Source organism: Protopterus annectens, chromosome 7.part0, assembly GCF_019279795.1.
Source record: "Protopterus annectens isolate FY-2018-M chromosome 7.part0, PAN1.0, whole genome shotgun sequence".
NCBI classification, from domain to species: domain Eukaryota; kingdom Metazoa; phylum Chordata; order Ceratodontiformes; family Protopteridae; genus Protopterus; species Protopterus annectens.
This window is the reverse complement of record NC_056739.1, coordinates 99817670-99834468: the sequence shown is the minus strand read 5'-3', so window position 1 is coordinate 99834468 and position 16799 is coordinate 99817670. Positions and strand designations below refer to the sequence as shown.

At 40.0% G+C, this 16799-nt stretch overlaps 1 protein-coding gene across 1 annotated transcript in view; it reads right to left on the bottom strand.

Annotated features, from left to right (window-relative positions):
- Positions 1 to 16799, bottom strand: part of LOC122806257 (FYVE, RhoGEF and PH domain-containing protein 2-like) — a 773316-nt gene that overhangs the window by 252256 nt on the left and 504261 nt on the right. The window contains exons 6-8 of the mRNA XM_044076527.1: positions 15134 to 15272; positions 14953 to 15011; positions 2950 to 3096 (exon numbers count right to left, since the gene is read on the bottom strand). Coding sequence (XP_043932462.1) covers positions 2950 to 3096; positions 14953 to 15011; positions 15134 to 15272 — 345 coding nt within the window. The remainder of the gene's footprint in view (positions 1 to 2949; positions 3097 to 14952; positions 15012 to 15133; positions 15273 to 16799) is intronic.

The window sequence follows — 16799 nt, the reverse complement described above, 5'->3', positions numbered from 1 at the left end:
AGAGTTATCAGTTTATCCACAGATTCTTTTCTTAACATCTTGTATTAACATGTCCTAGACAGATGCATCCCTCTCTCTCTCTCTCTGTCAATACATCTTCCTTAGAAATATGGCCAAAGATAAGGCAAGGTTAAGGCCTTATTACACAATGGCTTCTTAATACTTTAGACTTAATTGGGTAATTGTTACTGATCACTTGGAGGATTTGTACTGGGTGTTGTTAATTTGTACTGCATGGGATGGCAAGATGGATTTTAAAGTACATTTTTGTTTTACCATTACATACTTGGATGTTATCACTTACCCTCCTTGACCATGACACCTGAACCTTGACTCTGGATGTCACCCTTAATCCTGTGCACTCAACTGTGGAAATGAATGGGCTCCTTGACTGACACATATGAAAGATGGCAGGGGTTAGAGGCTGTCATTCACAAAGCAATTAGAGTTATTTACATTACCCTAGCTGTCAGTAATTCGGTGCCTTCATTTTACATGGATTCAGGGTGTGTGTGTTTCACTGTCGATTTAAGTGTATGGAGCAGCAGGAGTCTACCATTCCATTGTGTGATGGTCGTCAGCAGGCTGCACTATCTAAGGTCACCACCAGAGGTCAGCAATATAGCACTTACAACCCACATCCTCTCCCAAGGCTGAGACAGCTGGCTAGCTGCTGGATATGCACTTTCAAATTCATGGTTGGAACTTTATTAACTTGGGATTTCAATTTAAACTCTGATTACTGGTGGTATGTTCTAGAACAAAACTCATTTACCAGAGGGATGGCTGGATATTAAGAGAAATTTGCTTGGGGATGCCATAATACAATATAAGTGAAGATGAAGGAGGAAGACCAGATTACCCCTGGCCTACCTTGGGGGTTGCAGACCTTTCGGACAGGTTGTCTTAATGGGAAAAAGTGTCAGAGGTTTATCAGTCTTTCTAAAACCAAGAACTTTGTCAAAGGATTCTGGCATAGCTTTGTCCAACTGTGTAAAGTACACAGGCTCTGTGGGACAGTTTTAGAAGCAGGAGGTTTGAGGCAAACACTATTCAATATCCTACCATGCTTTCTTATCAACTCATTTAATGCCATGACAGCTATTGCTCTTAACTAGTAAACTTTGCATAACTCATTGTGCCTTCCTTTGTAGTTTTTTGTGCCCTCCTCACCCACTGTTCTTTGATGCCCAAACCAGTTGTTTTATTTTTTCCCCGTTGTTCTCTTATTTTGGGGGGCACTACCTGGATGGTGGGCACTTGGCTGCCATCATAGTGTTGGGAAAAGATGTTTCTTTGTTGCTCTATCCTTTACCTACTGCTACCGCAATCAAAAAGAATGTAGTGCACCCCGAGGTCAGCTTATTCATGTCTTCCCATGAGCTGTACTGCTGCTCCACTCTAGCAACTTCTTGCCATATTTTTACTAGTTCGAAGTGCTTCTACAGTTTCTCCTGTAGCTATCAAGTAGCTACTCCCTGAGGTCAACTTATTCATACCTTCCCATGAGCTGTACTGCTCCACTCTAGCAACTTCTTGCTATATTCTTACTAGTTCGAGGTGCTGCTACAGTTTCTCCTGTAGCTATCAATTAGCTAATGCAGCAGGAATTGGGGAACATTATCTTTCTTATAAAGGAAGAGCGTGAGAGATGAAGTAGCTCACTTCTTCCCCAAATAATATTGCCTTCTGTCTTCTGAACTGTCAGATCTTCTCACCTTTGGATGGTTTACCAACCTGTTTCTGTGTCACTCGGCTTGCACTTTATGTGCTTTGGAACACCAAACAAGCATCCTTCCCATCCAGTGATCCAGTGATCTTCAGTATAATGTGTAGGAAAGGCACCTGAATCACTAATCATTACATCTAAACACCCTGTTATTCTTAGATTCTGGTGATGACGCGCACACACACACACACACACACACACACACACACACACACACACACACACACACACACACACACACACACACGCGCACGCACACACAGCGCTACACACACACACACACACACACACACACACACACACACACACACACACACACAATCTGTTGACTGACAAGTTTTCATTAATAACCTGGACTGTTACACCTAGGCACACACACACACACACACACACACACACACACACACACACACACACACACACACACACACACACACACAATCTGTTGCCTGACAAGTTTTCATTAATAAACTGGACTATTACACCTAGGAACTAGACATTCATTCCACAGGAATGGGCACAGTTGCCAGCAACCCAGTATTACTTAACATGTTCTCAGGACTCAGAAATATACACATGTGCATGGTATACTCAGGAGATTAAGATGAGGAGAGGCTGGTAGGGAAAATGGGACTGAAGGTTACACATAGTGAGTGGGGAGTAACATGGAGCTAAACAGGTCCCTTAATGAAACAGGTACTAAAGGTTATGCAGCATGAGAGGGAAGTAACATAGGCCTATACAGGTCCTTGAAAGTGGATGGTACTGAAAGATGCACAGCATGAGTATGGGGTTCCACAGAAGTAGACAGATCCCTATACCAATATTACACTAAGGGTTTCACAGCATACAGTGGGATAATAGAGGACCAGATAGATCCCTGAGGTAGAATGGTACTGAAAGTAACAGCATGAGCAAGGGGTCTCTGAGGGAGCATGATAGTGAGCAGAGGTTAGCAGACAGGTCCCTGATGGACAACATTACTGACAGCCAAGGAATATAAATTCAAGTTAAACAGCATTTGGCAGAGTCCTGGCAAAGAAAGTTATCATGATGGCTGCCTTCCATGTTGTTTAACTGTTTGCTGTCAGTCAAGCATACAGCTTTATGTGTTGTCTTCTACATCTATGGAGACCACATCACATGCATCTCCATTTAGAATATTTAGCTAAGCTTGTATAATGTTTATGGTGCCTTACATTTTTGATAAAATAAAATACCAGAAACAACTGTCTTTCTTCAACATTGCTTTTACGAAAAGAAATTTTGAGAATAGAGCCCTCTTTAAGCAGTTCATTTGAAGGGTCCATATCATGTTCGTCGAGCCCCAACATCTCGTAGATCTCCCACAGCTTCTGAAGTTTCTCCTGCAAAAGATGCGATATGAATGATAGTTTGAGTGGTGGCCATTATGTTGAAGACAGCACATTATGCTTTCTGTAATAGTTTCTGGTACATCTGCAAGGCTCTAGGAAACAATCATACCACTACATTTTGATTAGCTTAATTTTCAAGGCACATTTTTTACAAACAGAATTACATTTTAGAAAGCTGATAGCTTATACATGATTTTGTTTTCTAATGGAAGCCTTAATACAACATGGTTTTAGGCCTGGACACCAAAGAAATAACCCTACTGGTATTCATGAGATTCATGCAATAGAAACATAAAGACAGTGATACAGTAGCATTAATATTCCTTGACTTATGTAAGTGATTTTGCTACTTTCACACTGTTCCCTTTTCTGCATTCTTCAAACAGTGATACTTCTTAAATACTTTATACTTTTCCCTAAAGGAACTAGGCTTCAGCAATTAAACCTATACAGTGTTACTGTAGCTACCTAAGCAAGCAAATGCAGTGCATACAATGTTATCAACAAGAAGTGCCACAGCAATCACAAGTGATAAAATAAAACTCTTTTATATTAACACAATGCCTTGTTGACTTTGATATCTCCCATTACCCATTGCTTGTCTCACTTCTGTTTACCATCTTTTTCACCAATATGTCATTTAACATGGCCAATGCCAACATACAGCTATACGAAGATGGCACCACAGTTTATGTGTAGTTCTATTCTGCAGACCCTCTGTACTGTTATAGACATCCTTTTACACAATGAAGACGTGGACAAATCACATGTATGCTTCTAAATGCCTCAGAGAGGAACTTAATGCTTTTCTCTCTTAAACCTCCCCCATAATTGCATAGTCCCAAGATCAAAATTCTATGCATTCTGTGTTGGTAGCTGACTCCATATCCACTCAATCAATATCAGACCATTTGTAAATGTTGAAAAAAAAACTAAAAACGTAAGTATTGCCATTGCCTTTGAATAATAATTTAATTCCCCATGTACATGACAAAACTGCAGAACTAACTTTCATTTGGGCAAACTGTATAGGGCTAAATCTGTCATAATAGCCAAAACTAGAGTATCCACAGCTAGATCCTATCTCCTACCTTGTCCCATGTACTCCTCCCACCTCTTTAATGACCACTTTAATTACTGGGAATAAGTATGCAATAGGACTGTGCACTGAGCCTCTAGACACAATAGTCATACCCACCAGTGTCTGTTATCAGTGCAATTTTAACTTCTTTGAATACAACCAATAGCTCACTACCTCACTTCATCACAACCATGCTTGGATCACAAACACTGCTGTGTACTCTCCCAACTTAAATGGTTAGAACTACCAAACCTTCTAATATTTAACCAACTGTCCATAGCCCACAATATAATTCACAAATCTAACAACCGCCCGGCACTTACCAATCTAGTCCAACCCAACAGCAATCCTAGAGCTCTAAGATCCTCAAATAAACTATTGTTAAAGATTACCCAAGCCCCAACACACAGGACACTGCCCTTTTTTTCTCATAAAATTGCCAAACTCTCGAACACTCTTCCTCAACCTATGGCTAAAAACCCCAGCATTCATGAGTTTAAAAACCTCCTTAAGGAACATCTAGCAAAACACTGGCTCTGCTCCTGCCATACACCTGGTTAAGTTACCTACTACTCCCTTACATTACCCTAAACTAGCAGATTCTCACAGCTACAACTATTAACTGCTGAAGGCTCTCTTGATTCTACACTCAGTTTCAGTTAGCAATGTCTACACATATACTGCTTTGTCTTTAACTGTTATTTAGACTGCATTTCTCTATCTTGCAATTACTGTACCACATTGTTCTCACTATTAACTCATGCGGTCAGTTTTTATCACTAACTGTGCCATTTTTTGTTAAATTTGTTAATTTATTTGTTAATTATTTGCTAATAATTGTGATATAACTAATTTCTTTACTGACTTGTTTTGTACTGAACATGGACCGAAGCTCCAAAGGCGGTGGCGTCTCTATAGTCATAAAGGATATGCACATCTCCAGACTAGTCGCCCAGCATAACGCATCAGAGATACTTCAGGTACAACTAACAGTGGGTAAGATGGCGATTCAAGTCGTAGCCTGTTATAGGTCCCCAACCATGTCCCAAGACTCTCACTCCACATTCTTAAGCACCCTGGAAACTATTTGGGTCCAACCCAACACTCTCATACTGGGTGACTTCAACTACCCCTCCATCAACTGGGAGAACTACTCATGCACCAATACACCTGCCCAAAGTTACCTGGAATTCATTAATTCCAATGCGCTGGACCAGCTCATTCTTATCCCCACTAGAGGAAGCAACATCCTTGACCTGAGAATTGCGGCAGACACTAAAAACAACCACAAAGCCTTCTACAGTTATATCAAGAAGCTCCATGGCAATACCCAGATTTGTTCTGAGTTACTGCATAATGGTACCTCCTACACTGAGCCAACAGATAGTGCCAACATACTGGACGACAGATTCAGTGCCAACTTTACCCCCCCAAAGGACCAATCACAATACTGGAAGAATGCCAGACACCCAGCATTACTGCAGCATAGGATAAAGCTACATTGTCCAAGGCCAAGAATGCAGCTTCCATGGGACCCAACAATATCCCTGGCTGTGTTCTACATGAACTACAAAGTGAACTGGCACCACATCTGTGTGCCCTGTTAAATCACAGCCTCACCTCAGGCTTTGTCCCTACAGATTGGCGCACTGCTACAGTCATTCCTCTCCATAAAGAGGGAGTGACTACAGACCCTGGGAATTATCTCTCCATTAGCCTGATGAGTTTGATATGCAAGGCTATGGAGCACATCATCATGGACCTAATTAACAAGGATATAGGGAATCTCCAAGTTCTGGATCCCACACAATTTGGTTTTGTGAAAGGTAGATCATGCCTGCTCAACCTGATTGACTTCTTTGAGTCAGTCACCAGAGCTGTGGATAAGGGCAAGGCAGTTCATACAGCCTACCTCGATCTGGCCAAGGACTTTGATACCATTACTCACTCAGGAATTATTGGTAGACTCACCAAACTAGGCATCAACTCCCATATCATTAGGTGGGTTGCAAATTGGCCTACAGATAGAACCCACAGTGTGAATGTAGCAGACTCCAAGTCAGACTGCCGAACAGTGACGAGTGGATTCCCACAGGGATTGGTCCTGGGTCCTCTCCTGTTTGGCATCTACTTCACAGACGCCCAGACCATCACGGAGGGACTCTGGCTGACCAAGTTTGCAGACAATTGCAAGCTGGGAGCCATTATTAACTTCTCAAGTGATGTAGCCACCGTACAGAAAGGCCTCACTGAGACCAATGACTGGTGTCTAAATCATGGCCTTAAGCTTAATGCCAAAAAATGCATCATCATTCCCATTGGGAAAAACTCATTTCCCGCTAATTACCACATTGATTGTAGCCCACTGAACACTAAAGGTGTTATAAGAGATCTGGGGACATAGGTTGACAACAGCCTCTCCTTCAACCACCATATTGCCACTGTGGTCAGAAAGTCCTTCTATGTGGCACATGTCATTACCAAGGTTTTTGCATCCAGGAAGAAAGAGGTCATCATCTCTGTCTACTCCTCCCTCATTAGACCAGTCATCGAGTATAATGCCCCATTTGGCATGTACCGCACTAAATACCTGCAACAGCTGGAAAGGCCACAGAAGTACCTCACGAAGAGGATCCTAGGCCTTAAACACATGCCCTACATGGACAAACTAAAAAAACTCCAGCTTTTCTCTGTCACATATCATCTATTAAGAGGTGATCTCTGCTTTATTTACAAAGCCATGCCTGACCCAGCCCTGTTAGAAATGTTACACCTAAAGAAATCCCAATCCCTCCACACCATACACTCCAGGGACCTCAACATCAGTACCACAATCAAAAGAACATATTGGAGGGACAGGTTCATAACCCAGAGACTGCCCATGCTCTGGAATAGACTTCCCATACATGTCAAGCAGAGTACCTCACTAGCCTTTTTCAAGATAAATCTTGATGAGTGGATGGGAAATAGAAAGTTCACCCTGGGGACCACTCCAATGGCTCTACTTGATAGAGGCATCGGAAACTAATGGTGGCATGATGCCAGGGCACTTCTATGGGCTAGGCTTGTAAAGGCTCCAGGGCCATTGGCCTAGTACACACTTATGAATGTATGAACCTATTAATGCATGTTCAGTTGATTGTTTAATACTGTGGATTTGTATGTATGGAGCTTTTCTCCCCGGGCCTCTGCTGAAAATGAGCCTCATGCCCAGTTGGATATTACCCGGTAAACAAACAAAATAAATAAATAAATACTATCCAAACTGCCTAACTCTATCTAAGGTTACTAAATGGAGAGCCTCTGAGAAGAGCCTTAGACAGTCCACTCACAAATTGGCCCAATACTCCCATGTCATTCAGTATATGTGGTGTTTCAAGGTTTTCCACTTCTAATAGTAAATCTTAGAAGGAACACCTTCCAGAGATAAGAAATATCAAAGGTAAAGAACATTTAAAACCTTTCTGGCCACTGATTTCAGTAAAATTCAGATATGCAGCTGTGGCATCACCAGAGTGCTTCACTCATATAAGCCTTGCTATACAGCCCTTCCTTCAGTGCAGCTGTTGGACCTATTAAACGACATAAGGTATAATGTGCCCCTTACACTTGCTGCTAGTTTGTATCAATATTTGCTTTCAAATGTTTACTTTATGTAACACATATAAGTGTATTTTTTTATGTTACTATACTTAGGAATATACTATATGCATTAGATAAATTATGTGTCATTTAACCATATAACTATGAGAGCCATAGCTGATTCATTTAGTACCTGGTACTGTTCTCATTTCTGGTACCACCTCATACCTCTCAACCTCTTAGAGCAAAAAAATCTAGACAAAGCCTGAAATGATGGGGGGAAAAATAGGGACAGATTTTAAATATTGCTCTTACAAACTTAGAGAGTTGATAGAATAATTAGCATGAATTTTCTGAAGGATGTGGAGTCTTAAACTCAAATGTTTGTCATTATTTAATGACTTCAGTCCTCAGCTATTTGCCAGAAAAGTATAGATTTTAGGAGGAACACACCAAAAAAATAGGAGGCAAAAATTTGGACATTATGCGAAAATCTGTACAGTTGAGAGGTATGGACTACCCCTATATTTTAAGCTGAGAAGCAAGAAAATGTTGGTTTCTCTAATCAGGGGGTTCTCTCCTAAGAAGCAAGCCAGAACCATTTCTGTACCATTTAAATCCTCATCTCTAAGAAACAACAGCAACAGCAAAAAAAGGTTGTATAGTTCAAAATATTTGTAACAAACCACTTGTTACAGTAACGTGTCACACAGGTTTCAGTCATGACCACAAACACAATATCAGCATTCATTTCTATACTGAAATGCTGGAATAGAAAAGAATGGATGCTGACTGGTACTGCACTACTGAGTGAGCTGCATCTTCTGATCATCCCCCCCACAACTTGTAGCTGGGGCAGCTCATCTCTTCACCCCACAATAGCACCCTGACCAGGTCTCTGACACCTATGGTAACTACCTGTTTTCCTTATTGCTTATTGTCTTGGAGTTCTCTCTCAGGGACTCCACTGCAAATGGAACCTCCAGCCTTGGCATTCTCAGTTAACTAATGTGAATAAATAAATAATATATAACTTCACAACCAGTTATGTTGTGAATGCCACAGGAATCCATATTAGGCCCCTTACAAATAAAATTCACACATCTGAATATGCTCCAAACATCACTCAATATTCTAATGATGCTACACTGTCATGCAGAGTCCTAACTACCAACTCACTAAAATTAATCTACAAATGTCCTGCTCAGTTATTGAAAAATGTCCAGAACAATTTCAATGACTTCTCAAGACCTCACAGCCAAAGTCTATCAATTTTACCATTTTAACATTACCTAAATGTACAATTAGAAAAACATTTCATTTTGGAAATTACATTTTGGAAATGGAAATTGAAGAAATAGTTCCTTCTGGCTGATTACCATGGCATTCTGAAGGGGTTTATGTATCTCAATGAATCTATGAGCTACACCAATAGGGTCACCCAAGACAGGCAGGCCATGGCAGAGAGCTCAGACTAACTGTAGTCCACTGGAGAAGGTAATGTCTGGTCACCTTAACATTAATACCAAGAAAACCCCATTTACAAAAGCAAGCAGAGACATGACAAAGTGACACTGAAATGTGAGACCCTCAGATCGTAATGTCTCCAGCATACAGCTACTGAAGAGCAGAGGGCATGTACGTATAGTACAAGAGGTTATAATCCAGCTGGATTAAAGTCAAAAGGATATGTGTAGGCTAAGGTGCTCAGAGATGAATGGAAAGTTCAGTGCTGCAAAAAACTATACATCACTGGGACTCAGAATACAAGAACTGTACGATTAGATAAACCTGGTGTGGCTAAGGGTGACAAAACAAGGATAACCACATGTTGGGAATTATGTAATGAGTCATTTTTGCATCAGATAATTATCTGTTTCTCTACATTAGGTAAGAATCTTCTGGAACAAATGGAATAATCATTATCATAATTCATTTTTATGCTCCAACTACAGAGGCCTTAAAGGAAGTCAACCAATGTTGTAAGGATCGGCAGCATCTTCTGGGATTAGCACTAAAAACATATTAGTCATTGTAGATGACTGGAATGCCGAAGTTGGTAGTCAAAACACAACTGGAATAACAGGCAAATGTGGACTTGGAATGAGAAATGTGACATGGGTCAGTAGAATTCAGCCAAGATATGTCCCTGGTCATAGCAAACACTCTTTTTCCACAGCTTAAGAAATGGATTCTCATATGGGTATTGCTAGTCTGTGGGCCTCATGGGAATAGAGCTGAAAACTATAAGGGGGTTATTTATTTGGTATGAAAACAGCACAGCATGATAAATTGGGAATAGAATTAGCAGGTCTAATTTCAGACAAATGGGCCTAGGGATGCAGCTCCCTCAGCCCATTTGTTAATCTGGACATGCACATGGATATTACTAGATGGTCAATACTGAAATCAAATAACATTACTCTTTGCAGGCAGAGGCAGAGCTATGTACAGTCATCAAAAATAAAACCTGGAACTGACTATGGCTCAGACTGACAACTTCTTATCACAAAGTATAGAATTCAATTAAATAAGAAGTGCTACCAAGCCAGACAGATAATTTCAGCAGTATTCCAAATGAATGTGTTATGGAGATGAATAACAGATTTAAAAGAAGAGACATGGTGTTTAGAGAGCATAAAAAAACTATGAATAGAAGTTTGGAATATTGTCCAGAAGGTTATAAAAATATACCCAATAGAAAGAAGATTAAGATGGGAAAATGGCTGTCTGTGATAATTTTAAAACGGCTAAGGAAAAAAAGGAGAAAAAAGGCAATAGATATGGGGAAAATATGTATATTTAAATGAGTGCAAAGAAACTGCTTAAAGTTAACATAAGTTAACATAATAGGAAAAACAAGAGAACTCTTTAATAAGATTGTTAAAATTAAGGTAACTTTCTATGTAAAAATAGACATGATAAAAGACAGAAATTGGAGGAGACATAGCAAAAGCAGAACAGATTAAGAAGGGTTGAGAGGAATAAATGTGTTATTTCCTACCTGGATTACTATAATGTTCTATTCCATAGGTTTATGGATGATGATTTGCCATAATTCCAGCAGGTGTAAAATTCCACTATGAGATTATGGACTGGTACCAACCATAGCAGTCATATAACTCTGGTTTTGTGGGATTTATCCTGCTTTTCAGTTATTGCCAGATATGACTTTAAGGGTTTTTGCCATGTAGGGACTTCACTTTGTTTTTATTTTTTGTATTTATTTTGTACATTAGTGGAGTTCCGGTCCTGGTTGCTGTTTGTTTTTATTTATTTTTATGTCTTTAAGATTCTGACCCTCATCTACCATGTTCTGAAAAGTCCTGCTTACCTTAAGGGGTTCCTGAGACTCTTATTCCTGTTAGACAACTCAGGTCTTTGGGGAAGGAGCTGCTGGCTACTCCATGGACCAGGACACAGACATTATGCTGGGTGTTGTTAGCTTATCTTACCCGACTGTTGGGGAATCCACTGCTATCCCTAATTTGTGTGAGTGAATCTGAGAGCTCTTTTAGGCGATTACTTAAATGTCATATTTTCATGAGAGTCTACTTAGACCATAGTATATGTATTTCTAACACTTTTAGATGGCTAAACTTTTAACTTATTTATATATAGCTTTTTATGTATTGTTTTATTCCCTGCCCTCTGCTTGTTACATTCAATCTGCATCTTATAATGTTGATGTAAGATCTTTAGATTTAAGCACGTAAATAATTTAACTAAGTATATAGAATGGTAAGATGATGGTGCTGCGGTAGTGTTGTCGCCTCACAGTAAGATGTCCTGTTCGATTCTCAGCTAGAGCGTCTTCTGTGTGGAGACATACGTGAATGGGCGTACCTTTGTTGAAGGTTGTGTGTCAGGGCTGGCAACTCGGCACGTAAAAATCTACTGACAATCATTAGCGGACCGGAGTTCTACTGTGGCGACCCCTAACTGGGAAAAGCCGAAAGACACAAAAATATAGAATGGTAAGATCTCAGGATAGTGTGCCATCAGAAGAGGATCTATATCACTTCACAAACAGCCCAAGGCATTGAATGGCTCAATGTTGGGCTGTAAATATCGAACCATGATGTATGGTATGTTTGTTTATCTTTGTGAGTGTGTGTGTAGGGGGGCACACATGGAAGCACATGTGATGTTGATGGTGGGATTGTACTGATAAACATTCCTCTCTGATTTCTTGAATTGAGCCTGAACTTTGAACTAAATGCTAAACAGTAAAAAAGGGAAATGACTGTATCTTAACAACAGTTATTATGCAAGCTTGAGAATATTGAGGTATAGTTCCAGAGTACTGCATGTACTGAAGAGCACCTTGACAATCAAATGTTAACATTATAAATAAATACTTTTGCATGTGTCCCATTTAACAATCTGACTCGAAATTTGTTGAAAATTGATATTGTATGCTCGCTTGCTAACCAGCAGACTTTCCTCTTCTCTTCCATCACAGGGTAAAACTCATCTGTCCTTCTCCAGCAGCATACTGGGTGTCCCCATACAACTTCAGGTAAATAGTGTTTGTCAACAGTAGCTGTGAATTTAGTAGATTTTAGTTTAGATATTTAAACATCACACATGTTTTTCAATAGTCTATAATAATTCAGAGGTCAAGCATAACAAAACATACAAATATTTCAAACAATGTGAGACACAATGTTTTAAGCTTTACACAGATGTTACTTTTGCAAATCAGGTTCTGTCTTTTATCTGTGATAGTTTTGCAAACCACATGCCATGCAGAACATTTTACTTCTTCGAATCAGTCTCCAGAGCCATGGACAAAGGTAAGGTGGTTCACACAGCCTATGTAGACCTTGCCAAGGCCTTTGACACCATCTCCCACTCTGGAATCATAGATAAACTTACTAAGCTGGGCATTAATCCCTACGTCACCCAACGGGTTGCTAACTGGCTTACTGATAGAACCCACACTGTAAAAGTAGCCGACTCCAAATCTAGCTCCAGACAAGTGACAAGTGGAGCACCTCAGGGTTCAGTCCTGGGACCACTCTTGTTTGGTATCTACTTCTCTGAAGTACAGGCCAACGCTAAGGGACTCTGGCTAACAAAGTTCGCAGATGACTGCAAACTGGGAGCCATTATTGAATCGCCAAATTATGTGGATACTCTACAAAAGGGCCTTACAGAAACAGATGCTTGGTGCCAGAGCCATGGGCTCATGCTCAATGCCAAGAAATGTATAGTTATCTCCTTTGGGAAAAAACATATACCCGTGAATTACCATATAGGTGGCAGTACACTAAACACCGAAAGTGTGATAAGAGACTTCGGGACACATGTGGACAGTGGTCTCACTTTTGATAACCACATCGCCACAACAGTCAGGAAATCCTTCTATGTGGCACCCCTCATCACTAACGGCTTTTCATCCAGGAAAAAAGGAGGTCATTGTCCCACTGTACTTATCCCTCATTAGACCCGTTATAGAATACAACTCCCTGTTTGGTATGTACCTCTCAAGACATCTGCAACAACTGGAAAGGCCGCAGAAATACTTAACTAAAAGAATCACAGGCCTAAAGCAGATGCCCTATGCTGACCGCCTTAAAAAACTCCAGCTATACTCTGTTGCATATCGTCTACTCAGAGGCGATCTCTGCTTAACATACAAGGCCATGTCAAACCCAGAGCTGTTGGACATGCTACACTTCAAGAAATCCCAATCCCTCAGAGCCACACGCTCCAGGGATCTAAACCTTGTCATCACAATAAACAAAACATGCTGGAGGGATAGGTTCCTGACCCAGAGACTCCCCAGACTCTGGAATAGATTGCCCATACATGTCAAGCAGAGTGCCTCTTTGGACCTCTTCAAGAGGAACCTTGACGATTAGATGGGAGAAAGGAAATTCACCCCAGGGATCACATCAGTCGCCCTGCTAGACAGGGGTCCAGGAAAGTAAATAATATGGGAAGAAATAGCCAGGGAATTGTTATGGCTCGGCTTGTATAGGCCCTAGGGCTGATAGCCTAGTACCAACCTATGAACCTATGAACCTATACATTTTAACACAATTAACACAAGCAAAGCTCCTCACAAATCCATTTTCGGCATACGCATCTGTACAAATCAGTTTGATATACAAATTACATACAGTTCTAGTACATTTGTAACACAAGCATCTTGTATAAATCAGCTTGATATTCAAAGGACATATCATTCTTTACAAAACTCAGGCTGGCTATGTTGGCACTTGCCTATATCATCAGAACCACTGTAACATCATATTCACTCTGAACTCTAACAGGCACACATTACTATGTCACAACACTGAGGCTAGTCTGGGTGACCAAAGAAAAGTATTTCAATGGATAACAATATGGATAGGACAATCAAATTAAAACCCAAGTAATTTATGTACCTGCTGTGTGGAAAACACAGTATTCCATTGTTGCTTAATACAAAATGAATAAGAAACACATTACTTCTTGTGGAAGGCTATACCCTCCCCCATTCAGGAGGCTGCATTTTCTGCACCCCATTCTTATTATTTGCAGCTGTGAATTCATTATAGCTCAGAGAAGGAAACATTTCCTTCACAGTATCCTTTCCACTAGAAAACCACAATGAAGCATGCTAGTAACACAATATTCATACACAACACATATTGTTGTGCTAAATTTAAGAACCAGACAATCTTTATTCATATGTCTGTAAGACTAGGTGTGTAACAGTACACGCCACAAACTAAGCTAAGAACAAGCATAGGTGAAAGAAAACAACAATGTATCAATAAGGATTACAGCCCCACCCACACATATATGTATCTATCTATATCTATATTTCTCTCTATATGTGTGTGTGTGTGTAATATATATATATATATATATATATATATATATATATATATATATATATATATATATATACACATACACATACATACAGATTTTGCATTAGCATGAGTGTTCTGGAGTATGAAGTCTGAAACTCAAATGTCTGTGATTATTTTCTGACTTCAATCCTCAACGATTTGCTAATGAATTGTCAGAAAAACAAAATTTTAAGAGGAACAGACAAAAAAATATGAGGCAAAAATCTGGACAGCTGAGAAATATGATGCATAGATGTCCTTCCTCCTGACAGACTGCCTGATAGCTGAGTTCTGTAAAGCTAAACAAAGAAACATGGATCATACATGACATACCATTTCAGCAATTGCTGCATTGGAGTGTTGAGCTGCAATGAAGATGGTCTCCAGGGCCTCTGAGGGAACAAAACAAAGATCAGAGCATTAATGTACCTTATATATTGTTATAGCAATATGAACAGCTAACACTATAGCAACACAGAACATGACACCAGAAATAGTTTTAGGAAGCACCTACTTTCTGCATCAGCTTTGTCGAGGGAGTCTAGTGGCAGCTTTTTCAAATAGTCTTTAAGAAGCAGCTCATAACGAGGAATTCTCTGGACAGGCTCTAGCATATGATGTTGCAAGGTTAATGAACCACTCTCTTCCCTTTGCTGGACAAACCAAAAAAAAAACAGGAAAAATGGAAAATACTATAAAAGCATTTTTTGATTCTCTGGGATGGCAAACAGACACATCTTCAAAACTGAAATTTAGGTCATAAATGAAACTATGCAATGCCCTAGGTACAGTATATAGTATCCTGTGCAGCACTTCTAGCTTATTCAGTCAGCTAAAAGGGGATAAAATATATTATCTGGCTTTTTGTAGTTTGCAGCGTTCTGGATCTAGGACAGCTTGCTATATGCTGATGTTGTTGATCTTTGATATGTATAATTTATGAATAAGAGATTATGTAAGAATGGAGTACTCAGGTTGTCCCCAAAAATCATGTCACATGTGTACACACTCATTAATTAAATTTTAAGCTTACTGATTCTTTGCTTTTAGTGTTGGAAAAAAATTCTCACTGACATGACTAATTTAGACAAACCAAACTGAATGAAACAAGGAAAGCTGATATACTAGAAAATGATATTTAGTGTTGCAACTTAATTCCTGTTAAATTAAAATGACAGAGGGTTCTTAGACCAACAAGCAGATCGCCCCACACTCTTAGAATATAAATCACACTACAGCCAACCACACTAATGATGTTTTAGGCAGCTGAAACCAAACTACAAGAACTGGTGAGGGAGGTGAAATAATATGGAGCACTTGGAAAAACAAAACTAGACAGCAAACAGGTAGGACTGAGCAGGACTCTTAGCATATATGATACACTGTATCCAGTATCATCATGAGCTTGTAGAAACATTGTATCTAGTATCAGCATAAGCCTGTACATATGTGTATGTTGTATCCATCATCAGCATGGGTGTGCCTGCACATACGTGATACAATGAATCCATTATCAGCAGATACCATCTCTCTTTGAGCCTGTAACATGTAACATGACCTACCTCTGTAGCCAGGAGATCTCACATTTCCAGTGTTTGCAGATATCTTGGGCACCTACTGACATATAGTAGAAGCCAGTGCTTAAAATTATGCGATCCATTCTAACCATCCCTGTTAAACTTCTGTATCTCTTTTGGTGGCTGTAGTTACTTATTCCTTTCTTAGCTGTAGTCACCTGATGTCTTCCTGCTGCTATGTCCTACCTGCTGTGTCTCTGTTGCTACCTATTCCATTCCTGCGTATACTTACTTGTTTAATTCTTGCTGCTTCTTCTTCCTGCTGTGTTCCTGTCTGTGCTTGTTCCCTACCTGTCTGTAGTTGCCCATTCTGTCATTGCTGCTGCTTCTACATGCTATGACCCTGTTAAGGCCTGCAGTTACCTGTTCCTTTCATAGTTATAGCCACCAGTTTTCTTCCTGCTGCACCCTGGTGGTGCCTGTACTTATCTGTTTTCTGCCCTAGTTACCTGTTGCTTTCCTGTTGTTATTTATCTATTTCCTCTGTCACTGTCTGCAGCTGTAGTTACCTTTCCTACCTGGTTGTAATTACCTGTTACATTCCTGCTGTCTGCTACCTGCTCTGACACTGTCTGTGCTTTTCGTTACCTTTCCATACCTGCT